The sequence below is a fragment of the Lontra canadensis genome, unplaced genomic scaffold (genome assembly GCF_010015895.1).
Source record: "Lontra canadensis isolate GAN:19392208 unplaced genomic scaffold, GSC_riverotter_1.0 scaffold5, whole genome shotgun sequence".
Classification (NCBI taxonomy): Eukaryota; Metazoa; Chordata; class Mammalia; order Carnivora; family Mustelidae; genus Lontra; species Lontra canadensis.
Window position 1 is genome coordinate 24,958,431 of NW_022630999.1, and position 16,999 is coordinate 24,975,429.

The following is a 16,999-nucleotide window of genomic DNA, read 5'->3' on the forward strand; positions in this document are numbered from 1 at the left end:
TGAAAGAACGATTTACTCATTTTTGTATTGTCAGTATTGGTAGAAACATGCCACAAGGTTGGGGAAAGGGGCACTATCAAAGAATGTAGGACAGATGCATCATTATCAGGTGTTGAGGGTGAACCTGGCCAACTGAGGCCTGCAAAAGACCAGTCTTCCTGGTCCAGAAAGCAGGGTCTTAAATACTAGAGACAGGAGTAGGATTTAAGAGTCAGAGATACTTGGCTTTATGTCCTGGCTCTAATACTTTTAACTGTCAGGACTTGAGCAAGCTACCTGGAATTGTTAAGCCCATGTGCTTTTTGTAAGATAGATAGGGGCATTATCCATTACACCATGAAGTTCTTTTTGCAGAGGTAACATACAAAAAATTACAGTACAGTTTCAGCACTCAAAAGGCAGCTATTATTAATAAACACAAAGTTCACATAATGAATAATGTTCCAGGTGTTATCTTTGTTTTCCAAAATGGAGAAATAAGACACGAGTTCAGATATTATAGAAGTCTTCCTAAAATCAGTAAATTAGATTTCACTGAAGAGGGAACAGAGAGCCAGAAAAGTCGACACATTTTTTGAGTTAAAGGATCCTGAAATTTTCTAATTCAAAATCCCTAGCCATAAACTACTTTTCTGCCAAATATTTGAAATAATACTATAAACCACTCAGTTAAGTATTCTCAATTATATATCTTTATTAGCAAAAGATAAATAAAATACAAAATAGACATTGTCAGACTTTATGTTGAACCACTCCGTATTATGGTAGGAGTATGAAAATGTAAGTCATTGACTTTCTTGAAATAGGTAAGAATGAGCTCTCTTTGCATTGCTGTTTGAACTTCGTACTAGTACTAGTCTGAATCTAGCTACGGTATCCATAGTACTTGACAATTTGATTGTTACTCTCACCAGCACAATTTCTTAGATGGTAACTTAATGTGGTGTCCTAGTGGGTTTTGGTAGCTTAGAAGCCAGTGAGCTGTTAAAAGCCAATTACTTATGTCAGGGTTTGAAACAGGCTGTTTTCATGATCCCACTCTCACTGTATTATCTTCACAATGTTCTTAGAAGAGGCCTGAGGATCATGGTAGTCTCAGTTATTAATAGCCCTATAAGCTATCCTTGTAATTCTCTGAAGAAACCTTCAATTTCAGGTTTTGCTTTCTGCAATTTTTATACAATTACAAGCAATTTTTGCTTTCTGTAAAGATTAGGTACAATGGATACTCTACAATCTTCTAAAACTTAATATTCATGATCATTACATAAAGGCAATCACAATTAAAACAACAAATAGTACCACAAACCATACTCTATGATAGAGGAAAGGGTTTCTGTGTCTAAAGGCTCATGTCCAGAATGGTAAAAGACCTAGTACTGGTCAGTGACTCGAAGATAACAAAAGAGTTATTTTTCCATTCAAAGACTAATCCATTTAGTTCTGGGTATAAAGTATAAGGAAATATTTTAAAAATCAAAATTTTATAACCAAATAGAAAACAGAATTATTACTATACAGACTGAAATGGGGGATAAAGTCATACATATATTCCAAAGGTTTCCTTTCAGGAACCCAATTTATTTTTAGCTTTAGACCAAGAAAACCTTAGAAGGCAAAAACAAACGATACTCAAATAACTACAACCATAGTTACTAGTAATTTGAAAAAACAAAACTGTGATTTTGAGAAAGAGTAACTCATCTGCCTTTAAAATGTGTACTAGCACTAGATAAAGGGCCATAAGAATTGAGGAAATAAAGTTAGAGACTTAATAAATGTTGAATAGAAGATGTTCTTGTTAGGTAGAGAGCCAAGGCCTCTTTGCACATCACCTAATATAAAACTGGAAGTAAAATCAAAATATACACTTAATGTACTTCCTCTTTGTTTTTGTTTCTTCAGTGTGTAAAGAAATGAATTTGCTATGAGACTTCTGGAGTCTTTATTAAAGTCAGGCAGCAAGAGTAGTAGTCATGGGTTTTTCCATCTATAATCATCAGCAAGAAGCTGAAAAGAATGTATCAGCTGTGTCTATCTTGGGTGACTGTCTATAACTAGTTACTGCTGTCCAAGGAAGGAAGCCATGGGGTCATCTGGCCTCTGACGTTTCATTCTATAGGCTTCCATTTCCTCTTCAGTGGGTTCCCGAGTTTCATATATGCTGTTGTAAGGCCGCTTCCTCTCATCAATTTGCATGATCTCCTTGACATGAAGAAGGCGGGCCTCCTCTGCATTCAATGCCTATAGTGAGAGGAAAAACATGAGAACCACAGCTCTACATCAGATCTCTTCTGTTCTAAAGTAGCAGAATACCAAAAGACCCCACTGAATATAAATTGTCATATCAAAAACATAGATTGTTCAAAAGAGCTTAAAGTGTCAGCCCTCCTACTGTCAAGCTGTAACTAATCACTACTTGGCTGATACAGTATTTTCATATAGCACAAAACATTCTACCACATTTTCAATGTTAAAAAAATTTACTTAATAACAAAGATTCAATGATATTGATTTCACTAACAGAAGTCCACAACTGATGCTTCTGGTGGAAACTACCATTCTGACTTTTCCCAAGGACTTGTTGAAACTTACAAATTATAGACCTAAAAGGCAATTCTTTCTGGGCAGTCAATAACTCTAAAATAACAGCTTTAAAAGCACATTTCTTCAGTATGTTAGTAATTTTTATCAAACATTCCAAGAAACAGGGAATACTGAGATACACAAAAATCTCCTTTTGCACCCTAGACCTGATACAAGGTAACCTAAACAAATCACCCAGACTTGGGGCTTATTTCCTCATTTCTTAAGGTTGCTACAAATAAAGAATACTGTCATCACTTTGACTATTTAGAGTTCACAGAGACCTTTTTCAATTTTTCATGTTTCTTTTCTTCATCATCACTATCTGAACTGCTCTTTCGATGCTTCTTTTTCTTCTTCTTTTTCTTCTTTTTATCTTCTTTTAGTTTTTCCTGATGCATCTGACAGGGAGGGTTGAAATATATAGTGTTATTAATGCAAAAACAAAGATCCGGCACAAATTTTAAAGTCAGCCTTCCAAGACTTAATTCAGGACAAATGATTAGACTTACCTCCATGAGGGTTTGAGGTTTTTTCACAGATTCTTCTCCAGTTATATCATTTATAATACATTCCTCTGAATTCTGTGGGAAAATATATTTGACTTATCATAGTTACTAATCACTGAAGAAAAAGTTAACATTTGAAATATGAGAAAACATACTTAATACAGATTCTGACTTAAGAGCTTTGGTTGTGTTACAGTTTAAGAACTAGAGGACAATTACTTACAGCAATCTCCTTGCCAGCTTCTCCAGTGCAATAGGAATACTTGAAAAAAGAGTGACAGCATTTGTATCCCCATCGGCCTTCTTTCCAGTACGATCCCCAGATATGCTGCAGAGAGAGAGAGTTGTTACTTAAAAAGGAAACTGAAACTAGGGATTCTCATATACTGTTGATATGAGTACCAAATAATACAGCCCTTTAAAAGGTAATTTGGGAGGAAAACTATGGGGATTCCACGGCAAGCTAATAGGGAAAGGGTGGCCTGACCTCAGGTGTAAGAAGCAGCCATTAAATTATAATGGTCTCGCTTTCCATTCCCAAAACTATAAAAAAAATTTAGGATTATCTGATTTCTCTTCAAAAATTAAGAACTGGGAAATTCTGGGCCCACATTCCCACTTGGCAAGAACTGGCTGTTGGTTACCAGTGGATGTCCCTTTTATTTTTTTATTTATTATTTATTTTTTTAAAAAGATTTTTACTTATTTGACAGAGAGAGAGACAGTGAGAGGGAACATAAGCAGAGGGAATGGGAGAGGAAGAAGTAGGCCAGCAGGGAGCCTGATGTGGGACTTGATCCCAGAACCCTGGGATCATGACCTGAGCTGAAGGCAGACGTTTAATGACTGAGCCACTCAGGTGCCCTGGATGCCCCTTTTAGACAGGATTTGTGTTCTGTGTGTGTGCCTGGCTCATTTTGCTCATATACATTTAGTGGCCTGGCTTCTATAGCTAGTTCAGTTTTTGACCTGACTTTGACAATTATAGTTTGAGTACTTCAAGAGTATAGCAAATAACATATGTTTTATGATGTGAGACAGTAGAATTCATCATAAAATGTATGAATTATGAATTTTCTGTGTCACAAATGTTGTCATAATTTTGAACTTATAACTAATCAAGCCTTTAGCTCTGAATTCCTGTTTATAGGAAATGCAGAAGATAGAGGAATAAATCCTATATCACTAGGAATCAGTCAAATACAGAATATGACACAGTTTAAAAAATAACTGGCCTCATCTGTTTAAGAGTTGCCGTCATGAAAAAAGGGAGCTATGACAGAGGAAGATAAAGAAAAAGAGATACAACAACCAAAATGAACTCTGATTGGATTCTGACACAAGACAAAAACAAGCCACCTCTTTAAAGACATTTTTGTGTATATTTTAGTAATGTGATTAAGAACCAGAGATTAGATGATATGAAGGAGTTGTGTCAATTTTTAAAGTGTGATAGTTATGGAGGGGAATATCCCTGATTTTAGAAGACACATGATACAGTTTCTATGGATGAAATATCATAGTATCTGTGATTTTCAAATGTTTTAGTTAAAAAAATATAAATTTTATATATATATTATATTCACATGCATATACACACACGCGTGCATGTACACACCCCAAAGCATATATACCAACATGCAAAAATTTTCTGAATCTAAGTAGTAGCTATGTGGACGAACATAATAGTATTCTTCCACATTTTTTGTATTTTTGGAAAAATTTCATAAAACAAAATTAAAATGTAAAAAAAAAAAGAAAAGCACAACAATGATTTGCTACTGTTGTAGTAAGAAAATATGACCCAGAGCAAAATGCTAACAAGGACACCAAATAGTTCTGGTTTAGCACATACTGTGTGATTGTGGATCTTCACATCCTCCTCATACTTAGAGCAGGCGACAGCCCGCTCCTGTCCTTTGATGACTGTTCCATGTCTTGAATACTCCACATAGTCTTCAGTCTGAGCTAAAAGCAATTCAGCTGGAGGGGCATCCAAGTGTTCCTGGCCACCATACTAAAAGAACAGCGAACATTATTAAATACATTTTACAGCAAAGATTCACATTCAAATCTCTATTGATGGGGTTTATTTCTAATCAGAAACATTAAAGGAATAATCATTATAGCCTTTGTTATGCAAAATACAGTAAAAAAAAAGCCACAAAAATCTTAGAGGGAAATAAAAGATGTCTCCAGCTGCTATTCATCTTTTGAGTGTGTAGATTACAAAATGGCCATTAATTCCTTTTATTCTCGTATGCATGCCCATTTGCCACATGACTTTGCTACTCTTCCCCTCAAGAAACAGCTTCTCCAACCTCTGAATCTGGGCCTGGCCATGTTACTTGTTTAGGCCTGTGGGAAACTGGAAAATGCGATGCAAGCAAAGCCCTGAAGAGCACTCGTGCACTGGGGCATCATGCTTTTTGTTACTAGTCTCTGGTACCGAGAATGCCTGCTGAAGCTGGACTGGCCTACTATAGGGTAAGAGCTCACATGGGGCAGAGATGAGCTGTTCCAGAGGTGGGCTTTTAGGATAATTAGCCTGCTAACTGCTAGAGACCGGAATGAGACCATTCTAGATCATCCAGCTTCAGATGAGCAGGCCCAGACCAGGAGACCCAGCTGACATACAAAATTGTGAGGAATAACAAATGTTTATTTTAAACTACTAAGTTTTTCCATGGTTTGTTTTGCTGCAAAAGCTTCCTGATATGGATATACTGATAATGTATACAGTTGATCAAGTTAATAGGAGGGTAGAATGAGTCCTAACGAACTAAAAGAGCCTCTCTGTGTGTTGTATTCCACATGTAAATCAAATGGTGAACTGGTCATTTCTCGTTAATGAACATTCTTTTCTTTGCATTCTGATCAAAATTACCTTTTCCAAGATGCTTTCTTTCTGCTGTTCTTTGAAGTCTTCTTTTTTGACTTTGAAGGACTTGTATAGCAGCTCTAGTTTTGTAGGATCAGCCTGTAGATGCACTTCAGATCCCTTGTCATAGGCTTCCCAAGCAAACACTACAATAATCAAAAGCATCTTAATGAGTTCTCAGCTATATTTATTGCATACTTATTGAAAACAAGCTTCTAAAAATGCCACCAAATTTCTTTAGAGCGGATATAAAATACCTTGACATAGAGTAAACACTTACACTGTGTCTGAGCCATTGAAATGGTGTCTCCTGTGTATCTTACAAAGTTATCCCCTGCATAGCTCACTCTGTAAATACAAGTTAAAAAACGAATTGCTTCAGAAATTGCTTTCTTTAAGGAAAGTTCATTCTTTTCTGACCCAGCCACAGATGTTGTTCATTTTAACTCAGATTCAGTTTTATGATTAAAAACGCTCCTCCCCCACCGTGAAATCTATACATTTAACTTGATACTTACTCATCTGGATTCTTCCCTGCGTTGGCATAGGGATTCTCTCTCATCGCTCTAGTTTTGGGATCATAGTAAGCAGAATTTGGATCTAAATTCCGCAAATACTAGAAGGAAAAATGTTTTAAGACTGCATTAATGTTTACGTCTGTCAAAAAAAGATTTCAGCAGACTAGGCGGAGGAATTAATCATGATCAATTACATGTGTGTATGCATTGGTGGGGTACAGATGAAGAGGAAAAAACAGAATGATACTTAATCTTGGAATGACAAACTATATCAACCCATACAGTGCTCAGATACCAGATGAGTAGACAAAATCTGGGGTGGGAAGACAAACATTTTTTTGGATGTATATGTTGAGTTGGCAAGGCTTACTTTTGCAATATCTTCTCGAATCCTGAGATTCCGGACAGTAATTCGCCTCTTAGAGTCAAAGTTCTGTCCAGGCATGTCAATATCGTCTGCATATTTATCTTCATCCTCATCTTCACTATTATGATCTTTTTCCTGAAGGGAGGGGAAAGAAGGAAAAACAAATTATAAGAAAAAAACAGCCACATCTAGTTCCTGTTTTCCCTCTAACCAAACTCTTATTTACTTATATTTCTTAAAGCTATTATTATTATTGTTATTGTTATTAGCTGTCAGAAACTGAAAAATTTAATGTATACCCAGACAGGGCACATATTTATTACCGTCTGAGAATTTGGTTCCTCTTCTCCCCACTGGTGTTTTGGAGAATTCTGCATCATTCAAGAAGAAAAAAAATTTGTAATTTTATTCCCCTGAATCTACTGATTATTTAACACTTTAAATATATAGGTAAAATATCATAAGTTAAATCTAGCTGAACAAATCCTATTTCTCATTGTAATCAGCATGTAAATTCTGAATACCAGTATGTCACTGTGAATGCTTTTATCAGACTGTCTACAAAGCCAGAAAATTTCTAGAGAATTTTCAGTGATACAGGATTATAATTGCACAAAGGTAGGAAGGACATTAAAATGACCAATGTATCCAATATATATTCATTTCTTATATGTTAACCTTCAGGCATATACCATTTTTGCCAAGCCTCACTGGAGTTCTTCTATCAAGTCTAAAAAGAAAATGTTACTAGAATCATGTAATAAGTATCTTTAGAGCCAAAACAACTTTTGCAAAATCACGCAATGAGGTATCTACTCAAATGATACAATACTGTAATTTTTTTTTGAAGATTTTATTTATTTATTTGACAGAGAGAGAGAGAGAGATCACAAGTAGCCAGAGAGGCAGGCAGAGAGAGGGGGAAGCAGGCTCCCGGCCGAGCAGAGAGCCGGATGCAGGGCTGGATCCCAGGACCCTGGGATCATGACCTGAGCAGAAGGCAGAGGCTTAACCCAATGAGCCACCCAGGCACGCCACCGTACTGTAATTTAAGGAGAGTCTGATATCCTAGTCACAAAGACATCCTTCCTTCATTAGCATTGGTCAGGATTTTCTCTAACTCCACAAAAGGCCTATAGCAAAGTAGTCAGCATCTTATCATGTCCTTTTAAAAGTCTTCAAAGTTAAAAAGACTACTTTAGAGCATTAGTGGGGGGATGTGGAAATATGAGTGTGTATGAATATATCTATCCTCTCTATATAAACACAATGATTATGTATATGTGGACATTATATATATATGTGTGCACATAAATTTGTATAGCTTTCCTGAATGGTACTTAAGTGATATGACATTAAAATTTTATTTTCATTTTTTATTTTTTTAAATATTTTATTTATTTATTTGACAGACAGAGATCACAAGTAGGCAGAGAGGCAGAGAGAGGAGGAAGCAGGCTCCCCGCTAAGCAGAGAGCCCGATGTGGGGCTCGATCCCAGGACCCTGGGATCATGACCTGAGCGGAAGGCAGAGGCTTTAACCCACTGAGCCACCCAGGCGCTGCATGACATTAAAATTTTAAATAAAAATATTCACTGCATCAATTACACATTAAGGAATTTGTCCTAAGGGAATATGTCAATTATATAAATCAATTATATAAGTGGTATGTAAAACAATGTTATTTACAGTGTTGTATATAGTATCAAAAATCTGGGAAAGGTCAAATTAATAATAGACAATTGTTACATAAATTACTGCACTCAGTGAATACTGAACATCCATTAGAAGTGATTTTATCCAATTTGCAGGAAAAAAACAGAATTTGCTCCTCTTTTTTTTTTTTTGCAGTTATTGTTAAAAAAAAAGGGGAGAGAAAGGTGGGAATAATATTATTTGTTTTTGTTTGTGAAACTCTGAAAGGATCCACAAGAAAAATAAAACAGATTATGGCGGGGTGAGGTTTAGAGATAAGGTAGATGGAGGCCAGGATGGGAGACTTTTTGCTGCATATCTTCTTAATAGATAACTGCACATCTTGAGTTTTGAACCATGTGAATTAATATAAAAATAGATAGGTCTATAATGACAGAGAAAACATAAGTTCACTGCACTATATATTATTTGAAAGAGTAGGTGATAAATAGGTATGTAAAGATGAAATCCATGTTAAAAACGTGTTATAATTACACACATATAGATACATGTGGGGAGGCGGAGTGGGCCCTGGAAAGGCCTACTTTAAAAGGTTAATAATTAACATAAAAGATACTTATTTTCTTCTTTATAATTTTCTATTTTTTCACTGAGTATGTACTATTTTCAGCATCAGAAATATATATATATATATATTTCTACTAACATAATATATATATATATTTTATTTTTTATGTATGGTCCAATGTGGGGCTTGAACTCACAACCCCGAGATCAAAAGTTGCACATTCTATTGACTAAGCCAGCCAGGCACCCCAGAAATGTTTTTTGTTCCCACAAGTTGCTAGTTCAACAAAAAACATTTATACTGCCATACAAAAAGTTCAATCTCTATGGTAGACTATTCTACTGCACGTAATTAATATTAATATCCAAGTACTGAAGTGGGCACAAATCATCAGTCTCCTATACACATTTAAGTATGCTTACCGGCGAAATAAATTAGACCAGGTTACAACAAACAATAGAGAATATAGTAGAACAAGAGAAACAGCAAGTTTTCTTTTCCAGAGCTGGTAATAGTAACAGCTTCTAATTATCAAGTGTTTACTTACATTGTGATATGATGCTAGGCCTCCTAGGCAGTAGGTGGTGGTGTCTCTACTTGAGATGATAAACTGAGGCTCAGAGAAATAAATTACTTTTTCTGTGACCACCTAACTGGCCAGGGACAGAGCTGCATTTTGATATCACTCTGTTAACCTGTGCTGTGAACTTTCCTGCCAGGTGGCCTCAGTGACTGCTCAGGTGGTGATTACTTACTTAGGTCTGTTTGTAACCCATATTTGCTGAGTCCCTTTTAGGAATTTAAACTCCAAATGTTTTACTTATTATTTATGTGTGCCATCAATTTGTTAAAAAGAAAACCTTTACCAAGCACAGTATGCATTAACTATAAAGCTGTCATGAATAAAAAATTGGCAATACAGCTTTACTATAGATTTTTTTATTCCGCTATAAAATTACTATAGTTATTATGGAAAATGTAGAAGATACTAGTAAAAATACCAAGAAAAATTTACTAATTCTACAGTGAATGAGAATCAGTATTCTGGTTTTTTTTCCTATGTGATATTACAATATTTTTTTCATATGTTATTTAAATATAAGTGTTATCCATTGTTGTTACAAGTGTTGATAAAAGTCATTTAAGAACTATGCAACATTCTATTATACAGATGCAGGACAGTTTACTTCACCAACTCCTTACTCCTGTTTAGGCTATTTCAATTTCTTGCCATTTTAAAAAGTGTTACAATGAATATCTTTGCATATGTGATCTTTTTTTTCTGATTACTAGGAAATTCTTTAGGATAAAAGGACCTACTGACTTAATTCCAGAAAATGTATATAAATATCTTATGGCAATATTCTTTCCAAAATGACTGCATCAAGGTATGTTCCCATGAATGTTATAGAAGTGCCAGTTTTAGTCTTTCCCCTCAATAGCACTTCTCTCTTCCTAAGTCTTTCCTAACTAGACAGATATAAAATGAATTCTTGTTTTGATTTTCATTTTTTGTTTACTAAGAGTTTAATGTCTTTATGGACCATTTTTATTACTTACAGCCTGTTCCACTAATTTTCCTGAGGCTAATTCCTCTTGGAGTTTCTGGGCTTTCAGGGTTCGTTTTGCCTAACAAAAAAAGAAACATTTGAAATTTACTTTACAACATTCAAATGAACATTTAATTTTTATATACTTAAAATTAATAAATTTATTGTTTCCAGAAAGGTCAATAAACAAGGTCATCTCTTTGAGATTTCTTTTAACTCTAGATGTATGATTTCTAAATAACAGGATTTACAAACTCCTGTTCGAGTCAGGCATTAATGTAAACTGGCCGAAAAAGCACTAGTGATTAAACTGTAAAGAACAAGCCCTATCCAAAAGGGGCAGCTGTCACCTGGCCCCAGATGACTGATGTTTGCCTGACAGGCCCAGGATTACCACATATTCCATTGTTCAAGAATAGATGAAATTTACATTATATAAATCCAGTGATTTTTAAATGTAAAATCTACATAAGAAAAAAAAAAGCAGCATTACTGTGGATTTGAAGGAATGGGGGAAAGCTGATAAAATCGTAACAAAAAAACCTGAAGCTGAATTAAAATAAAATTCAATTTTCTGATATGTGTTATCCTGTTCTCCTTTCACTTCTCTCAAACGCTATGTGAGACATCTGTAAATAGGCCCAGACAAGATGCAGTGTGTGGGGCCGGGAAAGAGTTCATAACCTTAAAAATCCAAAAGCCCTAGATACTAATCCGTTCTCATGCTTCCAATATCTTCTGCAGCCTCAGTTAGGGAGTTAAATAAAAAATACAAGAATCAAGTAAGAAGAAACTGCTGCCACTACGGTTAGCACACTTTATTTTCACTCTTCTCTTCTATCAGACCTACTACTACTATAATAAAAACGCCACCATTTTTATATTGCTCGAACACTCAAAAACAGAGTCGCTTAATCAATGATACAGCAAAATGTACATTCTTTAAGGAGTGTGGGAAAGCAGGGAACTTTGCTCACCAGATCCACTTTGGCGTATTCTTCCACAATTTTCATGTGTTCCTCTGGATTGTAGCCATTCCACCGGTCCCTCTTCCCATCATAGTCGAACATCAGCTGAGGCTGGACATGTTCATCTGGAGCTATATTAGTACCTGTAAATTTTGCTCCAACTCGCCTAGGTCTCTGGGAAATAGAATAAAATCAAACCTTTCCCCAAGTTCCTGTAGCCTAGAGGAAAATTTCAGGAAACCTTTATAAAGCAAGCATAAACATACCATGCAAGTTTGTGGTCTGTTCAATTATCAGTTACTCTCCCAGCAGAAAATTATGATGGTGCTAAACTAATCTCACTCAAATAAATTTTTATTTAACTTGTACAAAAATTTAGGTAACTTTAGAAAAATAGAATTAAGCTCTTTGATAGGAAAAAAGAGACTCTCTGACAAGTTTCTAGAATTCTCAAAGATGAACTTACCTCAAAGCAGTCTTTCTTTTTGTGTGTCATGGCCCCGCAATTTTCACATGCCCCCTTGCGGTACTTAGTAGTTATGGAATTCTGTAAATGGATATAAAGAAAAACAAAATGTTTTATTTCTGAATAAGTTAGAAATAATTTTGGTTCTCATTACTATATTGTCTAGTGAAGTGACTTACTCATTAAGAATAAAACTACTTAAAGTCTCCATACTTTTATAAATGAGAAAGTTTAAGTATTTTAGCAACATAAAATGTAGAAAAGAAAACACAGAAACAAAAGTAGTATGTATTGTAAATTTTAATCCCAGGTAAAAGGTTCTATATTCTGATATAACTTGATTAAAGGTTCTTAAATTAAGTTCTTAAAATAAAATCTCCATTTTCATAAGGATATATATAAAAGTTGCTCACATACCTCTTTTACACCTCTCTTGTACCATTCTCCAGATGAGCTGTATTGCTTCTGTTTCTCTGGTTGTGGTCTCTGGTGCTTTAAAGTAGGTCTTTTTGACGGATCGATATACCATGGCACTGAAGAAATATACTGAGGTATATGAGGGTTGATGTCTCTGTAATTAAAAAAAATATATTTTTTAAGAATAAAGTTTGTGGAGGCGCCTAGGTGGTTCAGTGGGTTAAGCCTCTGCCATTGGCTCAGGTCATGATCTCAGGGTCTTGGGATCAAGCCCTGCATCGGGCTCTCTGCTCAGCAGGGAGCCTGCTTCCCCTTCTCTCTCTGCCTGCCTCTCTGCCTACTTGTGATCTTTTTCTCTGTCAAATAAATAAAAAAACCCGAAAAAAATTAGAATTAATTTTAATGACTTACTCATTAAGAGTAAAACTACTTAAAGTCTCCATACTTTTATAAATGAGAAAGTTTAAGTATTTTAGCAACAAAAAATATAGAAAAGAAAACACAGAAACAAAAGTAGTATGTATTGTAAATTTTAATCCCAGGTAAAAGGTTCTATATTCTGATATAACTTGATTAAAGGTTCTTTAATTCTTGATTAAAGGTTCTGAGCCTTCGGATCAGGTCATGATCCCAGGGTCTGAGATCAAGGCCTGCATTGGGCTCCCTGCTGGGTGGGAAGCCTGCTTCTCCCTCTCCCACTCCCCCTCCTTGTGTTCCCTCTCTCGCTGTGTCTCTCTCTCCATCAATTAAATAAAAATCTTTAAAGAAAAAAAAATAAAGTTTAAAAATAATTGGTATTACAATTACAAAGGTAACCTATATAGATTGTAAAAACAGAGATAGTGTAGTGGGGGGGGGGGATATGCTTGGTATCTCTATACTATAGTAGAAAACAAAACAAAACAAAACAAAAAAACCTGAAGATAAGGAATGTAATTTGTTTTAAAGATTTTATTTATTTATTTGACAGAGAAGTCACAAGTAGGCAGAGCAGTAGGCAGAGAGAGGGGAAAGTAGGCTCTCTGCTAAGCAGAGAGCCCGATGGAGGGCTCGATCCCAGGACCTTGAGATCATGACCTGAGCCGAAGGTGAGGCCTAACCCACTGAGCCACCCAGGCGCCTCAAGGAATGTAATTTATTTTAGAGTGAAAACATTTCCAATATAGCAACTAAGAGTAGTGATAGAACTGAAGTCAGGAAAGAGATAAGGAAAATAGGGATATATGTTAGTAGATAAACCTTACACAAGATCAAGAAGCTAGTTAATAATGCCTAGAGTTGATTAAAATAATCATGTAGATACATTATTTAGAGATGTGGAGCTATCAACCAGAAAAACTCAAAATAGATTTAAAAGTAGTCACTTTTGCAGAGTGGGACAGGGAGTGGGAAGACTTGAAAGGGATGACTGCTGTTCATTAGAAGTTCTTTAATGCATTTCTATTATTAAATCTTACATATACAAATCTGATAAAATAATAAAAACTGTCAAAGCAAAACATGAGAAATTACTAAGTAAACATAAATTTCAATTTTTAATGAACAGATCATGCAAACAATGTACTTACTTTCCTTCTTCATCAACTTCTGCTGGAGCATTACCCAGTTTTCGCTGTTCTTCTAGCTCCTTCTTCTTTCTCCAGTCCTCTCTGGTCATCTTCTTTGGTTCCTCTAGACTCATTTCTTTGGATCCCGACAGGGGGGCCGCATTAACTGCATCTACAGCTGCAGCTGACATGGTTATCTGGACCCCTCTATGAAAAGAAATATATATATATATTAGTATAAACTAGGCCCTCATGAGTTCATTAGTGAAATTATCAAAAGTACACCCTAATAACACATACTGCAGTCTCATTTATACATAGTATTTCATATGTTCTTAAAGTATCTGCGAGGGAAGGGTCTCTTTCCTTTCTACAAAAAGTCTCTATGTACTGTCTGCAGTTCCTTCCTCAACTCTAATTTACAAATGGAGAGAAGCATACACGTGTACTTTTCTTTTTTATTAAAAAAAAAATTTATTTGGCAGAGAGAGAGAGAGATCACAAGTGGGCAGAGAGGCAGGCAGAGAGAGAGGGGGAATCAGATTCCCTGCTGAGCAGAGAGCCCGATGCAGGGCTCGATCCCTGGATCCTGAGATCATGACCCGAGCCGAAGGCAGAGGCTTTAACCCACTGAGCCACCCAGGCATCCTGCATACACGTGTACTTAAAATTTCACAAGACTCTTTCTCTCATTAACACTCCTGAATCTCTCTATGTATGTCTCAGGCTTTTCTAGCATGTTAATCATACATGAGTAAACAGTGTCCTATTTTCCTTAAAGATGAAATGCCTGAAGAATTATCTATATCCATTCTCTATTTTCCCATCTTCTACTTCCTTCCACAGTCACTCTAATTTAGCTTCCACCCCCTATCTCTCTGAAGAGTTAGCACTAAGTCATCAAGGATCAATGTGCTAAATCCACTAGATATTTTTCAGTTCTCTTCCTTCCCCTTTTTAAAATATTTTATTTTAAAGATTTTATTTATTTTGGAGGGAGAGCATGAGCAGGGGAAAGGGCAGAGGGAGAAGCAGACTCTAGGGAGCCTGACATGGGGCTTTATCCCAGGAGCCAGGGATCATGACCTGAGCCAAAAGCAGACACTTAACCGACTGAGCCACGCAGGTGACCCAAGATTTACTTATTTTAGAGGGAAAGAGAGCATGCATGTGGGTATGGGGGGGGTGGGCAGAGGGAGAGATAGAGACGCAGAGTCCCTGCTGAGTGGGAAGCTGGACAGACTGTGACTCAATCCCACCACCCTGAGATGACGACATCAGCTGAAATCAAGAGTTGGGCGCTCAACCAATGGAGCCACCCAGGTACCCCTGTTCCTTCCCTTCTTGAAACATTCGTATCTCTTGGCTTAAGTAACACTATTATCTCTTGGTTTTTCTTGAATCTCTCCTGCTGCTCCTGTCTTCTTGACAAGTTCCTCTATTTCTGCCTATTTAATTTTGGATTCCACAAGGCTAGTCTCTTTCATCACTCTGGACTCCATCAGTAGAAAGCTCATCCATTTCTAAGGCTTTAATAGGCACTATATACCACTGTTGGCTCTCCAACCTATTTCTCCTCTCTAGATCTTTTATCTGTGCTTCAGATACATATATTCCAACTGCTTACTTCACAGCATCTCCATTTAGAGCGTCTTAGAGACACCTGAACTCAACAAATCTTAATTCAAATTCATGAGCATCTCCATTCACTGTTTCCTCTCTTACTGATAAATACCATTCATACCTTTACATATATGTTCCAGCTAATCTCCATAAATATTTCATCACTATTGCTTTTTTTGCCTTCTGAATAGCGTTCAGATTTATTTACTTCTCTCTATTCTCAATGCTAACATTTTAATATAAATTATTACTTTTCCCTCCTTATTGGTCTCCTGTCCTTCTTTCCAATCAGTTCTCCAAACTGCAGTGTTATTTTTTCAGAACATAAATTTGATTATGTCATATCCCACTACACAAGCCTAAAATCTCAATACGGGGCAAAGATAAATACAATGCCAGCCTCATATATCACTTTAAGAGTTCTGGTAGTCATATTAAGATAGTAAAAAGCAGGTAAAATTACTTTACAATATTTTAACTTAATCCAATATTGCCAACATATTATTTTAACATGCAATGAACATAAGAAAAAATAAAGTAAATCTTTAAAATCTGATACAAATTTTACACGTATTCAGACAAGCCATATATCAAGTGCTCAGGAGCCCCAAGTAGCTAATAGCTGGGAAGTGAAACTCCAATAACATCTGATAGCTGTTACTCTAAAAACCATTAAAAAGACACAGTCCTGGTTTGGCTTGGCACCAGTATAGTGTCTGAGGCCTAGGACGGTGGCTTTCTTCTCGGTTCCCAATCCCCGTTCCCTCCTCGACCTGGAATTCATCACTTCTGTAAGGATGTGTCTAAGAAATAGGAGCCTTTGTCCTATTTCCCAGAGTTTTCCAGCTTCATCTCCTCCCGATCCCCAAATTCCCACGTTTTCTTACCCAGTCGGGCCACAGGCCACCCCGAAATCACCCGACAAAAATGAAGTCAATCCGTCAATGTTTACTTCCTGCCTTTCAGTTCTCTCCCCGCAGCCACTGCGGTAGTTTCCGGGCGAGCGACACATGCGCACTAACATGGAGGCGGCCGGAGCGAGGGACGGGGGAGTCCTAGGCTCCCACGCGATGTTGTTATCGCGAGATCTCGAGTGCGTCTTTATTTACCTCGGGAAAGAGGAGGTTAGTTTGAGTAGATGCTTTTGTGTTCCCAGAGTTTGTACTGTTGTTTCTTTTAGACTCGGAGAGCCTTAGGATGTGTTTTTTGTTGTTTTTTGTTTGTATTTTTGAAGTACCGAGAACGGACAACAGCTTAAGGCTCTCTACGGAACTATGAAATGAACGGGGAACCTCGTGACATATTAATTAAAAAAAAAAAAAAACAGTTAAAACTAGCGTTA

The 16,999-nt window shown here is 36.4% G+C and overlaps 1 protein-coding gene across 1 annotated transcript; it reads right to left on the reverse strand.

Annotated features, from left to right (window-relative positions):
* Positions 1 to 1,926: 1,926 nt before the first annotated feature.
* Positions 1,927 to 16,655, reverse strand: SLU7 (SLU7 homolog, splicing factor). The gene is made up of 16 exons (XM_032851715.1): positions 16,545 to 16,655; positions 14,056 to 14,241; positions 12,488 to 12,641; positions 12,071 to 12,151; positions 11,614 to 11,778; positions 10,647 to 10,715; positions 7,185 to 7,232; positions 6,865 to 6,996; positions 6,495 to 6,592; positions 6,257 to 6,324; positions 5,983 to 6,122; positions 4,951 to 5,112; positions 3,319 to 3,423; positions 3,099 to 3,170; positions 2,871 to 2,987; positions 1,927 to 2,244 (listed from the first exon to the last, which is right to left on the reverse strand). The coding sequence occupies exons 2-16, from the start codon at positions 14,223 to 14,225 to the stop codon at positions 2,062 to 2,064; spliced, it is 1,764 nt and encodes a 587-aa protein (XP_032707606.1). The 5' UTR covers positions 14,226 to 14,241; positions 16,545 to 16,655; the 3' UTR covers positions 1,927 to 2,061.
* Between the last annotated feature and the right edge of the window lie 344 nt (positions 16,656 to 16,999).

Bases quoted from the DNA above. Each gene is read 5' to 3' on its own strand.
- SLU7 (XM_032851715.1), bottom strand. From the start codon at position 14,225: ATGTCAGCTGCAGCTGTAGATGCAGTTAATGCGGCCCCCCTGTCGGGA. The intron at 6,325-6,494 runs GTAAGTATCAAG...TTGTATTTACAG, and splicing joins GCAGGGAAGAATCCAGATGA to AGTGAGCTATGCAGGGGATA. The intron at 5,113-5,982 runs GTAATTTTGATC...CTGTTCTTTTAG, and splicing joins AAGAAAGCATCTTGGAAAAG to TATGGTGGCCAGGAACACTT.